Here is a 20,122-nt window from a genome sequence, read left to right on the forward strand (position 1 = left end):
ATTGTATACTTACAATTGGTTGGATTTATGATATGTAAATTATAGCTCATTAAAGCTGTTTTAAAAAAGAAAAGAAATCATCGTCATTACAGAAAATACTAATAAGCAAAAAAAGAGCCTTATAGATAGATCCCTCCCTGTCATCCACCCACTCGGGGAGTATATCATTCTAGATTCCTTTCAGGACATGTATGACTTCATTTTTCTTCAAAAATAGTCATATAACATTCACTTGACTATTCCCAGATGGAGAAAGAGCCTCCCAGACAGAAAGAATAGAATGAAGAAAAACACAATAAAGGGCAAGGCGCATAGTCAAGTATCACTAAATCTGAGATGAAAATTTGGGGGGAAAGTAAATTGATCCTGGGTTGAGAAGACAGATCAATTCCCTTGGTATTTCAGTAACATAATTCTGATTAAGGGAGTAAAATTTGATGCAATTTTTGCCTTCATTTTTTTCTTTTAAATTAGTTGGTATTTTTCATAAACTAATTATCCTAGTTATTTTTTTAATTCATGAATATGTGTAACTCTATAACAAGTAAGAAGGTTTTGTTGTGTTTTTTTTTTTTTCCCTTTCCATAAAGGCCTACAGCAGTGAATTCTTTGATTTCAAAATACGGATTTCAGGAGCAACTTCTTTACTGTGAGTTTGGTTTAAATTATATGTCACTTATTTAGCTTCTGAATAGACTATTAATGTAAAAGTTACTCTTTTTTTTACCTCTTTTAATCTTAAAACTTATGTGACTAAAATATTTTTGGTTGAAAAGTTTCTATCAATTTTCATGTATTCATCTGTTATACGCACCAAATGTTTAGTGATGACTACCCCAAGAGGAGTGAAATGAAAAAAAAAAATTATGTATGGGTATATATAAAATACTGTTATACATAGACATAGAGAGATTTGAAATTGTGGGATTAAGAATAACTTTCCCTTTGTTTCTAACAGATTTTTACTATGTTTTCTAACGTGAAAGTAAATACTGTTTGTCTAGAAAATTTTCAGAGTTTATAGCAATAAAAATATTTTCTTAGCATTGAAACAGCATAGTAATACCTCCAAAATAGTCTTGGTTCATTGCCTATTTTGAGTGTGATTTGTGAAGCTCTTAATGAGGTTTTGAGGGGTTTTTATAAACTCGGATGGAATAATTTTTGAAAGCAATGGCCTGGGCCAGCCCAGTGTCACAGCAGTTAAGTTCACATGTTCCGCTTCTCGGTGGCCTGGGGTTCATCGGTTCGGATCCCGGGTGCGGACATGGATCCTGGGTGCAGACGTGGACTGCTTGGAAAGCCATGCTGTGGCAGGCGTCCCCCATATAAAGTGGAGGAGGATGGGCACGGATGTTAGCTCAGGGCCGGTCTTTCTCAGCAAAAAGAGGAGGATTGGCAGTAGTTAGCTCAGGGCTAATCTTCCTCAAAAAAATGTAATGTCTTAATCTTTCAACTCAGATATCTGTGCAAATATAAGAATTAAAATGAAGAATGGAATAGAAATTCAAGCACAGACTCAAAAATTAATTTTCATTCGCTATGCTTTTCAGAATATAGAATTAAATTTAAATTTTTTGTTTAAGACAAATTTAAAATATGACTATTTTGGAATCTACATAATTGGGCTTGGTGGGATTTCATTATAATGTAAAGTTCTTCAAGTACTAATTGATAATTTGATAACTTTGGTCTGAATTTAGCATGGATTTGTGTTGGACAGTCACACAAAGTTTAAAATTATGTGTTGCAGTCTATTGAGAAATCTAGACTTTTCTGATGTATTCTAATTTACTCAGCATTGAAATTCTTATGTAAACTAATTTTTATTTCTGTTAAAAGCTAATTTTCATAAACCTTTCTTTGTGCCAGGAATCTTTTTTTTTTGAGGAAGGTTATCCCTGAGCTAACATCTGCCACCAATCCTCTTCTTTTTGCTGAGGAAGACTGGCCCTGAGCTAACATCTGTGTCCATCTTCCTCTACTTTATATGTGGCATGCCTGCCACAGTGTGGTTTTGATAAGCAGTGGGTAGGTCGGCGCCCAGGATCAGAACTGGCAAACCCTGGGCCTCCAAAGCAGAGCACGCAAGCTTAACTGCTGGCCACGAGGCCAGCCTCGTGTGCCAGGAATCTTTTGAGTGTACTTGCTGATTCACTTAGAAATAACTCCTTCCTATCTACTTTATCTTTTTTTAGGGGATTTTGATATTTAAAACAACAAAATGTTTAGTTAGATGTTAATGGTTTAAATGAAAAGCATAAATCTGGTGTTAATGGCAGCACTATCCAGTTCTCAGACTGACATCAATCTTTTGATGGTGGTGATGTTTAGTTGATGTTTATCCAGTGCTTATTATAGGCCAGCTACTGTTCCAAGCACTTTTTATGAATACAGCAATCTTATGAGATAGCTATTATTATCACATTTCATGGATGAGAAAATTGAGGCTTAAGAACCAATTGTCAGCCAATAGTTGGTAGAGTTGCGTTTTGGACTTAGGCTGTCTGCATCCAGATCCGTCCTCTTAACCATGGCATTATGTTTCTCTTACAGGTAGTGTTAAAATGTATTGCTTCAATTTAAACAGTGGAAATGCAATAACATAAAAATTTCCATGGCTTATTTCACGCTGTTGATTCTGATATGGTCCAGGTGTCTTGATTTTTCTAAATATGAGAAAATTGAAATTGGTAACACTAGTGGTTGTGCATTATCTATTCTCAAAGTGTTTAGTCATCCAATTTTAAACAAATCATGGGATAGATAATGGCATGTTGTTTCTTTTCCAGAATTACTCAAACTGAAAAATTCAATGTTAATATTAACTAATTTGAGCACCTTTAGCTAGTTACCAGAATTTCCTGAATTTATGACCTGAGTATTCTAAATGTCAGGAAAGTTTTTTCTAAAGTATGATGTCTTTATTTATGCAATTTAAACTTTAACTTGTTTTTGTAAAGGATAAGTATAACTAAATTATGACATAGTAAAGTATATTAACTTTCTGAGATTTATACCTGGTCTGATTTGTTTCTATTTGTTTGCTTTTGTTTTAAGCTGTGCTTGAGGAACTTGTTAATAGTGGACGATTACGAGGCACTGTGGTTGGTGGGAGACAAGATAAGGCGGTTTTTGTTCCTGACATTTACTCCAGAACACAGAGTGCTTGGGTGGATTCCTTTTTCAGGCAGAATGGCTATCTAGGTAACTATTTTTTTTCTTCGAAGCTGAAGCTTCTTCCTGACACTAAACACATTTTTGGAAAGTATTGTATTAGCTTCAGGAGTACACACATACTTTAGCGTTGGCCAGCAGACTATAATGATCCTCTTTGAATGTAAAAGTAGTCACGCCACAGGTTTTCGTGGGTCTTGGAACTGAGTTTAATAGTTATTGAACAATTGTAATGTATAAAAAGCAAAAGCTGGGATTGATTGTTACCAACCTTCCAGTGATAACGATACTATTACAACTTCAAGTATTTTTTAATTCATAAAAAGTAATTATATTTTTTATGTCTTACATTTTATGAAGTTGCCCAGTTTTTCAGTTACATAATCTTAGAAGTATTTTGTTGGCTCTCAGTTTTACAATGTTCACTTTTATTAGTTATTCAATACTTCAGAAACATTGAAGTTATTCTATATTCTGTTTCTGAGGTTCTGTCATTTGGATAAAGTAGATTGATTGAATTTAGTCATTAAAACAATTAGCAAATATGTATAAATATGTAGCTGACTTAATTTGATCAATTTCACAAACTAAGTTAAGCCCTGTAAGAGATCAGTTTCTTTCTCAGTAATAAAACTGTAAGTCTAGTGTTCAAAGAGTTTAAATGTACGCTAGAATACGGGGCTTGGCTTATGTTTTCTTGACTTTCTGTAGTGTACTTTTCAGTTTCTTCAACCGTGGACTGGGATTAGAATTTTCTTCTAATAAATTTTCTTAAATTATGTTTATTTGGGGATACAGAGAGGATGGTAGATATCTCCAGTAACTTTAATGGCTTTAAGTTTGTCTCAGTTTTTTACTTTTGTTTTGTATGCTAAATCTTTTGAGAGTGTAAATTAGACTGGAGAACTACTTTTTCCTAAGTTGTCTGATGAAACATTTGAAAAATAAGTTCCATTCCTTTAGTTAACCATAATTAGCAAAATAAGTTCCAGTTATTGTTTCTTTGCTTAAATCATTACATTCTCCTTTTCCCCCATTTCTGCTTTTATTGCTCCATAGTTCTCATGTTTCCCTTGACCCCGCAATTGGAGAGGAGGTGACACAGCTGGGATTGAGGACGTACTTGAACCAATTTTTCTACAAATATGTTTCATAATAAAACTTTAGGAAGGTGACATAAGCAATAGGCTGTGGCACATTTCTCTGCTTTATTCTTTAAAAAATAGTAGAATACAGTGTATTCACAAAGAACAGATTTTAGTAGAACTTTTTCTAAGATTTCTAAAAAGTATGAATGACAATTCTATTCCAACTTTATGGTGTATTTCTAGAATTTGATGCTTTATCCAGACTTGGAATCCCAGATGCTGTGAGCTACATCAAGAAAAGATATAAGACTACACAACTCTTGTTTTTGAAGGCAGCGTGTGTTGGTCAAGGACTTGTGGATCAGGTGGAAGCGTCGGTAGAGGAAGCCATCAGCTCTGGAACATGGGTTGATATTGCGGTATGTTTTATCTTTTTCTTCATAATTTTTTCTTAAACCAATGACAACTGATATATCACTAGTATATGGCCATTTTAAGAATTATGATACATAAAGAATAGTCTTGGCTTTGTAGCCAAATTCTAGCACCATTGTTATAACAAAAATAATCTTATTTTGTGCTTAAAGACTTTTTAGCTTTGAAGTAGTGACCTTTTATATATGGATAGTCAACATCCAGAATTTTGTAAATCTCGAAACAGACGAGCAAACAATATAGCACTCATATTAATCTTGCCATACAGAAATTCATGAGACTTCTCACAGTCTTATCCAAGCATTTACAACTTTACTGGCATCAGGCATTACGTAGCATTTGTTTATCCCTTATCCCTTAATCTCTGCTAATGTGTTAACACAAGCTGCTTTAGCACTGATAGTGTTCCACTTCAGTGTTCAGTATTGACCTGCCTTTATTATGCCAAAAAGATTAGTGTAGGTGAAGAGACAGAAACAAGAGGCCAATCCATTATTTATTTGTCAGGGCCCAGACTCTCTTTTTAAAAAGCAGAAAATTCCTTGTTTTGTATATATGAGTTCCCAGAGATTCCAGATATAAGTGTTTGTTTATTCATTCAACAAATTTTATTAAGTACCTTCTGTGTACCAAACACCATTTTACTTGCTGGGAATGTGGTGTCCAGACAGGTTTCCTGCTCTCAGGAGGTGTAGTTTCATTGTGGGGGAGATAGTTGATGAAAATGATAATTTCAGATAGTAGAAAAGAGCTAAGAAGAGAAATATATTTTTGTGGTAAAGTTATCAGGACTTCATGGTGGATTGTTTGTGGGTTTATGAGAAAAACTGAGTGTGACTTGTAGGTTGGGCGTGATCGACTGAGTGGAAAGTGGTACCGTTAACTGAGATGGGGAAATGATGGGAAAGAGTAGATGGGAGCGGGGAGTCTGGGGGCAGGTGGCTGCAAATCAGTGTTGTTTGGGGCTTGTTAAATTTGAGATGCCTATTAGGCATATGAGTGAAAAGGTTAAGGAGGCAGTAGGATGTGTGATTCCAGTGTCAGGGCGATGATGAAAGCACAAGCATAATTTGGAAGGTTATCAGCATATAGATAGTTCCAAAAGCCATTAGACTTAATGAGATTACCTAGGGAGGGCATATATATAACAAATGGTTTATCTGTATTATATCGCATTTATACTTTGTTTTCCTTTTGTTTGTAATTCTAGCCTCTGCTACCCAGTTCTTTCTCAGTTGAAGATGCTGCAATGTTGCTTCAACAGGTGATGAGAGCATTCAGCAAACAGGCTTCAGCTGTAGTCTTTAGCGACACCGTTGTAGTCAGTGAAAAATTTATAAATGACTGTTCAGATCTCTTCAGTGAACTGATGCACCAAAAAGCTGAAAAGGTATGCCAGATTTCCTTCACCTACTCATCTTAACAGTAGTTTCACATTAGAGTCATCTAATGTGTTTTGAAAAATGAAGAAAGCAGTTTGCCCAAAATGAACACTGGTTTTCATACATCATTTTCCTTTAACACGTCATTCCTTTTTTTGTTTCTTCTCCTGGATTTGTTTTTCTCCTTCTTCATTCCCATCAGGACATATAAATTAGAACTTAGAGAGCTGATTTTATAAAATAAAATCATGTAAATGAAATTATACACTTAACAATTAAGTCATCTGAGGATATTGTCCAACATTAAAATCTACAAAAACGGTCTGTGTGGATTATTTGTATAAATACAGTGTATTTATCACTGAGTACACAGTCTGTTTACTAAGTCTAGCAGAACCTCATTAATTTAACCTATTTGGGCTGCACAAATAGGATAACTTAACTGAGGAAAGAAATTATTTGTTACTATCAAAATTGATTAGTTCCTCAGAGCAAGTGCTGTCAAAGTGTTTAGAAGTAGAGGTCATGCCAAGTCTGCTTTAATGGCTGTACAGTTCATGCTTCTATTTAGCACCATCTACTTATAAAGCCTGCTCACAAATAGGTAGAACAAGCCTATCTATCTTAGACTATAAATAAATTCATGAGGGCTTATTAAATATGTAAATAATTTGTATTTATCTGTATTCCTTTTAAGCTCTTTAATAGTCTAAAAAATGAAGTAATTTTCTCCATTGGGCCTGCTAAGCAGCAGAGAGGAGTAGAAGGTACACAGGATTGCTAGCAGTAAACCTCTCAATTTGTTTACTTTGTTTCACTTTGAACAAACAGACCTCCAGTTTCCTCATCTTCAAACAAAGGATCATTGTGCCTACTCTTAAAAGGATAAATGTGAATAAAGGAGGGATGTATATAAAATATCTGGTACATGTTAGCTACCAGTTACTAAATGGCTACATTATTTTTGTTTGCAACTTTTCCTGAAGTACAAACTTAAAATGGTCATCAATTTTTTCTTTCCTTGTGCTCCTCCCTCCAACTACAAAAATAAATTCATAAAAAAAGTGATTCTATTGTTTGATCTGTCAACATTCTAAACATTTTGCTTTGGAAAACCGAAATGGAAATATCATTTTAATATACTCATTGTCACTACAGTTTTAGAAAGCTTTCCCCTGATGAAGGACAGTTTCTGAACTTGGCAATAGTTCATCGTTCCTAACATAAATTTTTAAAACACAGATATCAAAAATGAGTCCAGAGGAAAAACAAAGTTTATATGACCAAGTGTGGACCTCATATATGGTCATTTTGGTGGGATGGCGGTTGGAGATTTTCTTATCTTTCCAGTTATCTCAGGTATCCACGTGGCACTGGACTTGGGAGTCTCATAAAGAAAGGGAGCAAGAGTCACCTGTTAAGCAGTAGAAAACCCAGCTGGTAACAGCTGAAGAGGATTGCATCTGATGCTGTGTGATCACGTGTTCAGGGACAGCTAGGGTTTCTTATTAGCTGGCAATAGATACAAAAAGCTGAGAACAGCAAGGGAAGAGACTGATTTTTGGCGAGGAGAAGCAGTCTCAGAGTGGCAACTGTGAGACAAAGCTCTATAGTTCTTAGCAATCAAACCAAACAAGAAGAATTAGGATGTAAGGGAGTATATAAACAACTTTTCTTTTATGCTTTTTGAAATATATATTTTTCCTACCAAAAAAAGCATGTTTTATTTCAGGAAATGAAAAATAATCCTGTGCATGTAATCACTGAAGAAGATCTGAAAGAAGTTTCCATTCTAGAAAGCATTAATACAAGTAAAAAGGATAAAAAAGATGAACGAAGGAGGAAAGCAACAGGTAATAAATTATTATTGAAGAAGATTCAAAGATGAGTTTTTTGTTTGTTGCAGTAAACTTTGCATTTATTAGACTCTTTGAAAGGCCTTTTGTTTTCTTGATTAACCTTTAACTGCTAATAGTACCAAATTTTTTGCTAATGAATTAAATTTTGATTACAAAAATGGAAATATTGGTGATTACTTACTCTTTGTTTTATTTTGTGAGAACTAAATTCATTTCATGATCTGGCCCATCTCCTGTTGCCCTTCCCCCTCCCTCCATTGTCCAGACCAGTAGCCATTTTTTGATTCTCAAACTTGGCAAATTCACATTCACCTCAAGGCCTTTGCACTAGCTGTTCCCTCTACCTGGAATATTCTCTCTCGAACTTCAAGTAACTCATTTCTTCTTGTTATTCAGAGCTCATCTTTAAATGTCAGTTCCTTAGAGCGGCCTCCCTAACCACCCAGAATAGTGGACATAGTTACTCTCCATCATGTTATCTTCCCAGTTCTTTTGTATAGCTTTTATCACTGTGATGCATTTGTTTGAAAATGTTATACATCTCATTTATTGTTGTTTCCCTAGTACTTAGAGCACTCCTTGGTGTATTTTAGGTGCTTGATAAATATTTACTGAACGAATAAATTTCCCAAGGAGATACTACTTTTTGTAATTTCTTTTATTTTGGAATCACTGGAAATTATCTTAGGTAGCACTGGTATGCTAGTAACTTGCATTTGGAAAGTAACATGTATTTTCCATACTTTTTATGGTAGGAACAATATTGTTAGTGCAATATGACAGTTAAAGAAATTAGATACTCAATATATTTCATTATTAAATACAACTATGTTGAACATATGTTATAAAAATTTATATTTGCTGTGGAATTCACTCCTGTCTCTTTGAGATCATTTCATTCCTCTTCAAAAACTTTTTTCTACGAAATCTTTCAATAATACTTTAAAATTTCTTTCTATTCTTCTGAGAAGATTACCACAAACTACTCCAATAAATCATACTAGTATTCACAGCCATGCATATTTTATCATATTATTTGGAGATATAATTATACATTCACATTAAGCAATTGGTTGCACTTATGTCAGTATAACTAGTCTGTTTTATTTCTTTCTAAAACTTCAGGGACGTCTGGTGTTTTGTTCTCAGTGATAGTGCTGTTAATAGTTTAATTAGAGAACATGGAATAATGTCAAACAGGAAAGTTTCTCCATAAGAAACTTATTACCAAGTGTAAAAAGCCTATGTGCTGTAGACTTGTGCTTTTGAAAATTGTATTTTTCTATCATAAAAGCAAGGGAAAATAAATTTATAGAACTTTTAATTATGATATGATATCTAAGGGAATTCTACTTAGAATTTAGAAAAAGATCTTTACACAAATCTTATTTCACTAAAAAAAGTCTTCTGTGAAGAAATATAGTTTCAGTATTTTTCAGTATTTAAATCTTGTTAAGTTTTAGTATTGTTTCCTTGTATAGATATTTTAATTGTAAATATCCAATAGCAGAGAAATACTTCAGTAACTCTTTTACTGTTATTTACAGTGTTTGAGTTTGTTTTGTGATTTGTGTATTTTTTAGTTTTCATTTAGCCAGTAGGTGATTGAGAATAATATTTTTCTACTTAACCAATTTAATATTCATGATCCACATTTCTTGAGCACCTGTTATTGCTTTAACCCCAAGGATACAAACTTTACTGAAATGTGCTCCCTGCAGGATATCTCCTGTAAACGTGGGTAATAATCTATCAACTGAGAAGACAAAACCAAGTATAATTAAATTTGTGAAGTATTGTAATTAGGATTATTAATGAGGCGGTAACAGAGATGAGCAAATGAGGACACATTTCTTTTGGGGAAGGTAGAAGAGGAGGTTAAAGGAATGGGTATGGCCAAGAAAAAGTCAGACAAAACTACAGAAAAGAGGTGACATTAGAGAAGCAGGAAGAGACTACATTTAGAGCAGACAGGCTATCTAAGGCAGTTGCTCAAATTCAAGAGATTTCATATTTTATTACTTATTGATTGAATTTACTAAGCTTTTATTTTAATAAACTCCAAGTTTAAAAGCAGCTAACAGTTTTTTTAATTATTTGGCTTTTTTATGCTGAAAAGTTAAATATGACAATTTGGTGTCATCATTTTCTAAAAATGGTGATTTAGTTAGGCAATACTAACTAATGTCATTTTCCACCAGAGGGCAGTGGAAGTGTGAGAGGAGGTGGCGGTGGCAATGCCAGAGAGTACAAAATTAAAAAAACCAAGAAGAAAGGAAGAAAAGATGATGAAAGTGATGACGAATCATCTCATACTGGTGTGTAGCTTTATTTTACTCTTCCTTTGTATGTGCATGAGTTTTTTAACATCTGTTCTTAAGATACATATAATTAAGTGTGTGTGCTTATATGGGAAATCCTTGCTTTGCATGGTTTCAGTGGGCACAAATTTCACTTACCACAGTTTGGTTAAATATCAGTGCCCCAACAAGATGGTTCAAATTTCAGATACCAAAATACATTCACTGTGAATAATTGCATGAAGTAGAAACTTCGATACTAGCTCCTCAGTCCACAACTCAGCACATAAACAACAGATGTGCATCATGATCTGTGAGAATCACATCGCTTCTTTCAAAGTTTGTCAGTGATTGATCACTATGCGTCTCGTATTCGTTTCATGAACAGACAACAAAGCATGTAGTTGTGTTGCCTCCTTTCTCACAGTGATAAATCCACGTGACATTTTACAAACATGGATAACCAAAAGAGGGAATTGGCCAACAAAGATGAAAATGCAGTGAAGAAATGAAAGCTATAACACTGGCAATAAAATGTGAATCAAGAAGAAATGGAGTTATAGAAGAAATAGCTGACCGTGGGAATGTTAACGTTAGCGCTGTTCAAGAGACTCTGGCTGGCTCCGCAGCCAGAGGAACTTGGTAAAGGCACACTTACTGACATAAATGAGGAAAGTGATTGTAACAGAAAGGATGAAAATGTCTTAGAGGATGTGAAGTTGGCAAAAAACTTCACATTAAAGGAATTCTCAGATGTTTCACGACTTTGAAAGGGCAAAGGACAAAATGTTGGAAGCTGATCCAGAGTTAAAAAAAGAGTATTACAGCTTGCCAAGGCATAGAAAAGATGCTTGCTTTGTATTGTAAGTTACAGGATGAGATGTGAAACACTGTTCAAACTATTCTTTGTTTTTTACAAAGAAATAAAACACTTTCACTCTCAGTGTTTCTGATGAGCTAAATTATCGTGTACTAAATTGTAAATTTGTTTTATTTTTCATTTCTCTATACATTTATAACCAGCGTAAGAGCTTTTAATGTTTTCACAAACATTTTTTAAAGGTCACAGAAGAATCGTAAGTTTTCCCATTATTTTTAAGAACACTTTGCACAGTTTCAGCTTGCATGATTATTTTTATGGTCTCCCACTGCTGTGCAAAACAAATTACAATATTTTATGAAAAGTGGATTTCTGCAAATTTAAGTAGGAAATGTTAATTGTATACATGTTTAATTTTTATGGTAACACCTAATTGGTTGGTTCCCTCTTTCTAAGGGGGAGAATTTGGTATATGCATCTTTCTTTTCCTAAGCTTGTTAGTGTTTGTTATGATTAAGCTAGCAAGAGGCATCTTACTTTGTTTTTCTAAATGAAATTGACTTTTTATGTTTCTGTTTAAAAAAAATTAACTTAGAGGCTGGCCCGGTGGCTCAGCAGTTTACTTTGCACGTTCCGCTTCGGCAGCCCGGGGTTCACCAGTTCAGATCCCGGGTGTGGACATGGCACTGCTTGGCAAGCCATGCTGTGGTAGGCCTCCCACACATAAAGTAGAGGAAGATGGGCACGGATGTTAGCTCAGGGCCAGTCTTCCTCAGCAAAAAGAGGAGGATTGGCAGCAGATGTTAGCTCAGGGCTAATCTTCCTCAAAAAGAAAAATCAACTTAAAACTATAATACCTCCTTCCTTCTTTTCCCCAGCAAAAAGAAAAAAAGAACTTGAAATGATGAGAATTTGAGGTTTTTATTTTACCTCTTCCACAGATTTCATTATGTATGGACTAGAGCTGGGAGATGTGGATATCAAGTGACATGGCTTCAGCTGTCACTTGACAGCTGAAGTGCTGTCTTGTGCTACTACTGCTACAAACTGTCTGCTACTACTACTGTCTACTAGTTGTATGTGTAGTAGACATACCACATATAGACATAATGTGCTACTACTTGTAATAGCACAGTTGCTTAAGATCCATCTTTAAAGTATTCTAAGATAGGCAAAAATAGTTACTGTTCTTGACGTGCCTAAAAGAGTATAATTACAGGGAAAGTGTCTTCATAGAAATAGCTCTACCCTTACTTTAAACAGTATTAAGACTATCCTATGTGAGTTTTAATTTTTCATTGATTAATGGATTTCTCTATTCCCCAGATGTACTAGGGGTGGGAGTGAAGGGGCATTTAAGAAAATAGTTCTCTAATATCTGCAGCCTTAAGTAATTGTTAAATGAGGCATGTGATACTCTTTTTGTGCATAGATTATGGAGAGGGACTATAAAAGTAGTAAAACCATTCTACCTAAGAAAAGGTAATTTCAGTGCTTTTGAGAAAGGGTTGAGTTGTAATCTCTGAAATGGGGGATGTAATTAGGTTTTCAGCTAAAATGTAGGATCAACTTAGTGTGAAAGATTACTAGAAGGAAATACAATTTAATAACTTATGAAATGCATGTAGGCAGCAGACAAATCAGAAACTATTTGGTGTAAAAGATCAGGGATGGATAGCAGATCTCAAAAAGAAAGGGTACTACTTGTCTATTCTGAAGCTGTGATCTCAACTACTTAGATCTTCCTGCATAGTGAAAATTGATTTTTGAGCTAGTTTATATTTATTTCTAAGGTTTGACTTTTGGAGTCAATATAATTTAGCTGGAAATAATCACTTTTATACTTTTACAATTAATAATGGAAATTTTGTTAGCTTTCTTTGTCTGCAACCTGTACTTTTCCAAGTAAGTGACTAGACATGACATTTCTAGAATTAACAATTATTTTCATTATAGTAGCTGCATACAAATTTTCCTTGGTGTGGAATTATTGTGAGGGCAAAAATAAATTATAGGTATAAAATTGAGGGTTTTTTCATCTATGCTTTCCAAAAAGACAATTTTTAGATTAATTCTACTGGAGTTATGGTTCACATGATTATAAGGACTTTTCTTGAAGATCTTACGTAAACTATAAGGATGATTTAATTTTTAGTAAATATTCATTTTTATAAAGAAGGAAATTTTGCTCGGTATCCATTGTTCAACAAAGAGAAATTATTCTTTCCTAAAAGATTTTTTTTGCATCTACTTGATTGTTTTGATTTCAACTATTTGCATCAATCCAAGTTAGATCAGGGGAAAATCGTCTTTATTATTTTCTGATTGACTTGTGGAAAATAGTCATTTTTAAATGAAGTTAGAAAATTATTACTGAAAAGAAGTGTTACTATATATATCCTACTTTTAAAATTGTTTTCATTAGTTATTGTTATTTGACATTGGCAATTTTGATGACATAAAAATACAAGAGTCTTTATGGTAGACAGTGAATGAATTACCATTTATTAAATATGTTAATGAACCTTATTTGCTTTTAGGTTGCTTATTTGTTTTGGTTGTTGTTTTTCCCATTGCTCATTTCTATTATAGTAAAGAAGAAGCCAGAGATCACTTTTATGTTCCAAGATGAAATTGAAGACTTTTTAAGAAAACACACACAAGATGCCCCTGAGGAATTTATTTCTGAACTTGCCGAGTACTTAGTAAGGCAAGTATAAAAACATGTTTTTTCTATTTATGGTAGAAATTCAGCGAGTTATTAAATAAAATTTTAAGCAAGATCATAGAAAACATACATTATAGGTGTTTTCTTTTCAAAGCTTAGAATTTAATCTAGCCACCAAATGCCAGATTTTGTTTGCCTACAGAAGCAGTTCAACTCAACAAACCTTTAAGTGCATGGGGCAAGGCAGTATGGGAAGTAAAAGGTGACAGCATGGAGGCATCCTCGTTCACTGCTCTCACAGTCCTAGGTGGGAGAAAAACAGCAGCACTAATCACTGGCTGGTCTCTCCCATAGCATGAAAAGTGGTGTCTAGAAGGAAGGAAAGATCCTTTTCTGTCTGGATTTGACAGAGTAAACAGTGCACTTTTAGGGAGAAGATAAAGTAACAAACTGCCTTCAAAGAGAATAAATTTAGACAGCACTACCTTGTAAATGAGCCAGGCTAAATTTATTTTTATACAGAAATAAAAGAAATTGTGTATAAGTTGACCATTACTAAGTAACGTGGTCTTCCCTCAAGTTAGTCCTAATGTGTAAGCTTCCATAAATGCAATCTGGGGGCCTAGTGCATCTAACTTTTTGAATTCAGAAATACAGCTTTTGTAGTGAGATTTTTTTTTTTTTAACTTATGTGGATATTTTTTGTGCATGAATACATTGCATAATCATGTTTTTCAAATCTAAGAAGATGAAGTAGTTACTGCTAAGCATTTGCTGTTACTTTTTAAAATAATCTGAGTTGTTGAGCATAAAAGGGTTTTTTAAAATATATTATCTGTTATAGTACTTTAGAAATTGAGAATTTAAGTTATTCCTTATGATGGAGAACAGATGTATAGTCTTCTACTCTCCAAAATAAAAGCTGCTTTGAATTAAATTTGACTTGAAGTTTTTGTTATTGTTGATCTTGTTGTCTTTAGTGCAGTAACTTTGACTACAAAATTGAAAAAACTAATCCATTTAAATTATAATTCTTGGGATTGAAAGACAAATTCTTATGAACTATTCTCCAAATTAATCTTATTTGTTTAAAAAAACAGAGATGTTTTCTTAAACCTTATTTCTGTAGAAGCAAAATTTCTTATCTATGTAAATCCAGTATGTTTTAATAAACTAAATATATGTGTCTTGCCACAGACCTCTTAATAAAACTTATCTCGAGGTGGTACGTTCAGTATTCATGTCTTCAACTTCTGCCTCTGGAACTGGAAGAAAGCGCACAATCAAGGACTTGCAAGAAGAGGTTTCAAACCTTTACAATAATATTCGATTGTTTGAAAAAGGGATGAAGTTCTTTACAGGTATACTTAATCCTGTTTTTTCATAGATTCTCATAATTGTTTTTGGGCATTCATTTTAATAAACCACCTTTATTTTCCAGATGATACGCAGGCTGCTCTCACCAAGCACTTACTGAAGACAGTGTGTACTGATATCACCAACCTCATTTTCAACTTCTTAGCTTCGGATTTAATGATGGCAGTAGACGATCCTGCAACCATTACAAGTGAAGTATGTTAGTGATTTTCTTGCCACTCTTAATGTGTTTGGTTTTGAAATCTGAGCATGTTTTATTTTCTTACATCTGAAATAGTCTAAAAGGAAAATAAAATACAAGAAAGAGGTTTAGAAAAAAAATCTATCAGATTTTTAGTTCAACTTTAGTACAAGTATATATGGTTGCTAGCAGGATTGGTAATATAACCAGTCTATTAAAAGTAGTAATGCTTAATTACTTTGGAATCAACGGTTTTATTTTTTCCTAGTTATTATTATGTCACATCCCTTTTTCCTGCTGAGTTGCAAGTCCCTTAGCATTCTGGCCAGATTCCATAACTTTGCAGTCATTTTCATTTAATGATACCATTTCATTTCAATATTTAGACTAATTCCAGGTTAGTTTTTAAAATTCTACTCTCAAACCAAATTCAAGGCACATCTCTTGCCTTCTGGCAATGTGGAGTTGTGGCTCCCAGCAGCCTAGAGGAAGAAGAAGGGTGTGGTCTGTCCCTAAGACAACTCCTCCTCCTCTTCTTCCTCATCCTTCTAGATCCGCTTAAAGTTGGAGATTTAGGAAAAAGGAAGGAAGCAAAAGCACCTGCCTGTGACTGACTGCATATCACTGGCTTTAACCTAGGTCAGACCAAATCAGTCGCATGCTTCTGGCCTCTTGCGATTTGGCTGTTGCCACATAGGTGGCATAGGTTGCTTTGGGGGGATGTTTTTCAGCATTCTGTGATCCCTCTCATAGCAAGGACCTCCCCCTAAACCTCCAAACAGAAGTAGGTTTATTTCTCCCTCCTACCCCGGCAAGGGACTGTCCTCCGTCCCTCGTTCAGCTTGAGCAGTGAGTCCCCAACGGCCTGCACAGTCTCATGTATCCTGCCCCTGTGCCGGCCTCTGCTGGAGGAAATACATCAGTCCTGGCCCATGCCCTTCAAGGGCTGCAGCAAGATTGGATGGCATAGGGCAGAGAGTCATTAGGTTGCCCCAGTCTCCCAAGACACACTGTAGCCTTCAGGGGCTACCAGCCAAGCCATTCCAGTAGGCCTCCTCCAGAAATTTTGCACTAGAAGGAGCCATCAGACTCTGGTCAGGAATGCCACCAAGTATCACAAGATACATCATGTGGAGAGGGGTGTGCTGAAAAGGTTCCACACACAATACATTATCACAAGCATGCATCCATGGAACAAGAACACTAGCTTATAGGCATCCTTGATCTTTATGAGTGGAGCCACCTGTCACCTGGCATTAGAGAGGGAAAAAACACTCTTCCCACCCCAACAGAAAAGAGAAGGAGTAGCCTCTTATCCCAAATTCTCTTTTTCCCATAAGATGAATGGTGCAGTCACTTGCTTTCTTGTGCACGCATGCTGTCTGTGTCTCTCCCTCTGTCATCTTCCTCTTATCCTGCTGGAGCAGATGAGGAGTAAGGCTGCATCTAGCCTCTGGCTGACTGGCTGTTGGCTAGCTCTCTAATTTGAGAATGTTTTTAGCATATTTTTATCCCTAGTTTGAGACCTAAAATTCAAGAACAAAGATAAATTCTATTCAGCATTCTATTATAGTAATAAATAAACTTTTTTGTTTTGTTTGATCTTATATAGACCACTTGTCAAAGACACAATCCCAAAAGAATGTTTTTCCTCCTACAGGTAAGAAAAAAAATATTAACTAAATTACCAGAAGAAAATAAAGTAGCTCTCTCTAAGCTCCACAGCGCTCTGAATGAGAAGGTAAGGAAGGTTTAATTCAATTTCGTTTAGATATTGAGGCTAGAATTTGTGATCTTTGAGTAGATTTTTATCAGAATAATTGTAAACTAAATATAAAACTAGTATTCTGCAGTCAGATTCATCCTCAGGAGCTGAAGGGGAGACCAGGCTGGGGCATTTCACCTGAACTCTTTAGTCCTAGGTCACCATTTCAAATTTAACGACAAAATGAGCTTTTTGAAAATTCTATTTAGGGTGTAAAATGGTAAAACAGTATTACATGGCTGTATTTCTCTAGGCAGCCTGTTTATAAAAGTAAATCATGGTATTAAATACTTTTTCAGAGCATAGAAGACTTTCTTTCTTGTCTGGATTCTGCAGCAGAAGCTTGTGATATTATGGTGAAAAAGGGAGACAAAAAAAGGGAAAGGTAACATTGAATTAATCTGTATTATTAATAAATTCTTAGATATGTGGTAGTTCATATCTGAAGTTGGTATTTGACTGAATCTCACATAGAGAACTGGTATATCTAAGTGGCTTCAGACCTTCAAGTATGTTCAGTCTTCATATACTTAGGTGTCCCTTCCTGGCCCATCCTGATAAGGCAGCAGAGTTCTTTAATCTCACAGCTGATCAAGCCTGGGAACTTATTAGCTTTGAGACCTTCTTTACAGGAAATCTTGTTTAAATTGATGCACTTCTGTTTGATCCCCAACAACTCAAAATAAAAAGCCTACTGTGAGTATCTCTGCTATATGGCTTTTTCTGTCATTTTCTAGCATGTTAGTTTATCCATACCATTTAGGGTTATGTGTGTCTGTATTCCGTATTTAAAAGGTCCCTTAAAATGTTTATGGAACTAGATAATTAAACTAGAGAAGCTAAAAATGAATGCGGAAGGGAAAAACTGAAATTGGTGAGAACTTGTTAAAATATGATCATGTATTTGTGTGATTTTATTTTTGTTTAGGCAGATACTGTTCCAGCATCGGCAAGCACTGGCTGAACAGCTAAAAGTCACAGAAGACCCTGCTCTCATTCTGCACCTCACATCAGTCCTGTTGTTTCAGTTCTCAACCCACAGCATGCTCCATGCACCTGGAAGATGTGTCCCACAGATCATTGCTTTTCTTAGTGGGAAAATTCCAGAGGTATTACATTTTCAGTGCACTTGAAACTTTTAAAGCTTTTAGATTCTGAATATTTTGAATGGATAGATATGAATCCTTGAGAACACTAAGACACAAAACGTATTTACAGCATCTTTCTCCTTCCAAGAATGTGAACAATGAATTAGGAGACTGATTTTAAAAACTCAGCATAGGGGGCCAGCCCGGTGGCACAGCACTTAAGTTCGCACGTTCTGCTTCTCGGCGGCCCAGGGTTGGCTGGTTCGGATCCCGGGTGCAGACATGGCACTGCTTGGCAAAAGCCATGCTGTGGTAGGCGTCCCACGTGTAAACTAGAGGAAGATGGGCATAGATGTTCGCTCAGGGCCAGTCTTCCTTAGCAAAAAGAGGAGGATTGGCAGTAGTCAGCTCGGGTCTAATCTTCCTCAAAAAATAAATAAATAAATAAAAATAAAAAATAAAAACTCAGCATAGCTTAAGAAGCTTTCAGGATCCTTCAAGATCCATGGTAAGAATATTCTGAATTTGGAAATTAGCCTTTTGGAAAAGATAGACTAATGTTCAGTCTTTCATTTCAGCTTATGCAGGTTTAGCCTGTCTTTCAAGGACCAGCTCAGAAAGTCTTATCCTGCACAAATTCTTCTGAGAAACTCCTCAGCTAAAAGTAATTTGGCTTCTTTCAACTTACATATCACTTTGACTGTCTCTTTGAACCTAGCTAAGTCAACCTAGCTTAGAACCTAGCTAAGTCAACTTAGATTAAAATGATCTGTCTTCATTTTTTATCTCCCCTAAACTGTAAACTCCTTGAGAGCAAGGACCTTGCTAGATTCAGCTTTCTACTTATACAGCCAGTGATTTGTAAAGATGAAGACCTTCAGTGTGTATTGGTCGAACAAATCCTACTTTGTCTATTCCACAGAAAATTAAATGTTAACTTTTCTTCTCCTTTCTGTTTTCACAGGATCAGCATACTCTTTTGGTAAAGTATCAAGGTTTGGTTGTAAAGCAGTTAGTAAGCCAAAATAAGAAGACTGGGCAGGGAGATGATCCCTTGAGTGATGAATTAGACAAAGAACAAGAAGATGTCACCAATACCACCCGTAAAGAGCTTCAAGAACTTTCTTCATCCATTAAAGACCTTGTTCTCAAGTCCAGAAAATCATCTGTGACAGAAGAGTAATGATCTTAATTTACTTATGTCATATGGTAAACTTTTTCCCCCAAAGTTAAAGGTGAATTGTTACAAAAAAATATTCACTTCACAATCCTCAATCCCTATTAACAGCCCCTCCCACCCACACAATTCAGTTAAAACAGTTGTGTTGTATTCAATGTAAATCTCATAAACTTGTGAATTTTTCTAAATTGGGTTCTCTGTGGAAGATTTTTTTTTCACATTATAATTCCAAAAATTATGCATTTCAGTTTATTTTCTGCAAATGCTAAATGAAGAATAAATTTTCTGATATCTTTCATCTCTAGGAAAGGACTCATTCATTGTTATTAGATTTCCAGTGACATTATTATATTTATACACATTAGGCAGAGTCTTAAAATGTGGTCATGTTTTTAAAAAAAGAAAAACCCTTGGTGTCAAAAATGAAAATTATATATTTTATTTTAAAATTAATAGAAAATGCTTGAAACCTGAGATACAGAAATTTTCACAATATTTTCTTTATTACTAAGCTTTTGCTCTTATTTCTGGCAGATAGAGGGTCTCCCATCTCCCCCACAGAAGTGAATTTTTATGTGGTTAGGCGCTTCAGAGATGCCTTAACAGGTGCAGAAGAACGTGAGAGGGGCTCATGCATTGCTGTGCTCTCTTCTAAAACAGGATGCTAACAGGAGTGAGAGAAAAAGTGAAATTTGCTGCTAATAGTTGTAAGTCACATTTGAACATTGGAATAACTAAAAATTTAATACTTATGTTTTTCTTTAACCCAGTTTGCAGTTCTTAATTTCATTTTTTATACCAG

The 20,122-nt window shown here is 35.0% G+C and overlaps 1 protein-coding gene across 1 annotated transcript in view; it reads left to right on the forward strand.

Annotated features, from left to right (window-relative positions):
* The window catches only part of UFL1 (UFM1 specific ligase 1), a 30,964-nt gene extending 11,456 nt beyond the window's left edge, over window positions 1–19,508 (forward strand). The window contains exons 7-19 of the mRNA XM_014843241.3: window positions 591–649; window positions 3,061–3,207; window positions 4,509–4,684; window positions 5,911–6,090; window positions 7,815–7,935; window positions 10,143–10,259; window positions 13,654–13,771; window positions 14,927–15,090; window positions 15,171–15,301; window positions 16,948–17,028; window positions 17,352–17,437; window positions 17,981–18,161; window positions 19,105–19,508. Of these exons, the coding sequence (XP_014698727.3) occupies window positions 591–649; window positions 3,061–3,207; window positions 4,509–4,684; window positions 5,911–6,090; window positions 7,815–7,935; window positions 10,143–10,259; window positions 13,654–13,771; window positions 14,927–15,090; window positions 15,171–15,301; window positions 16,948–17,028; window positions 17,352–17,437; window positions 17,981–18,161; window positions 19,105–19,323 (1,780 nt within the window). The 3' untranslated portion in view covers window positions 19,324–19,508. The remainder of the gene's footprint in view (window positions 1–590; window positions 650–3,060; window positions 3,208–4,508; window positions 4,685–5,910; window positions 6,091–7,814; window positions 7,936–10,142; window positions 10,260–13,653; window positions 13,772–14,926; window positions 15,091–15,170; window positions 15,302–16,947; window positions 17,029–17,351; window positions 17,438–17,980; window positions 18,162–19,104) is intronic.
* The last annotated feature ends 614 nt before the right edge of the window (window positions 19,509–20,122 follow it).

This window comes from Equus asinus, chromosome 24 (assembly GCF_041296235.1).
Source record: "Equus asinus isolate D_3611 breed Donkey chromosome 24, EquAss-T2T_v2, whole genome shotgun sequence".
NCBI classification, from domain to species: domain Eukaryota; kingdom Metazoa; phylum Chordata; class Mammalia; order Perissodactyla; family Equidae; genus Equus; species Equus asinus.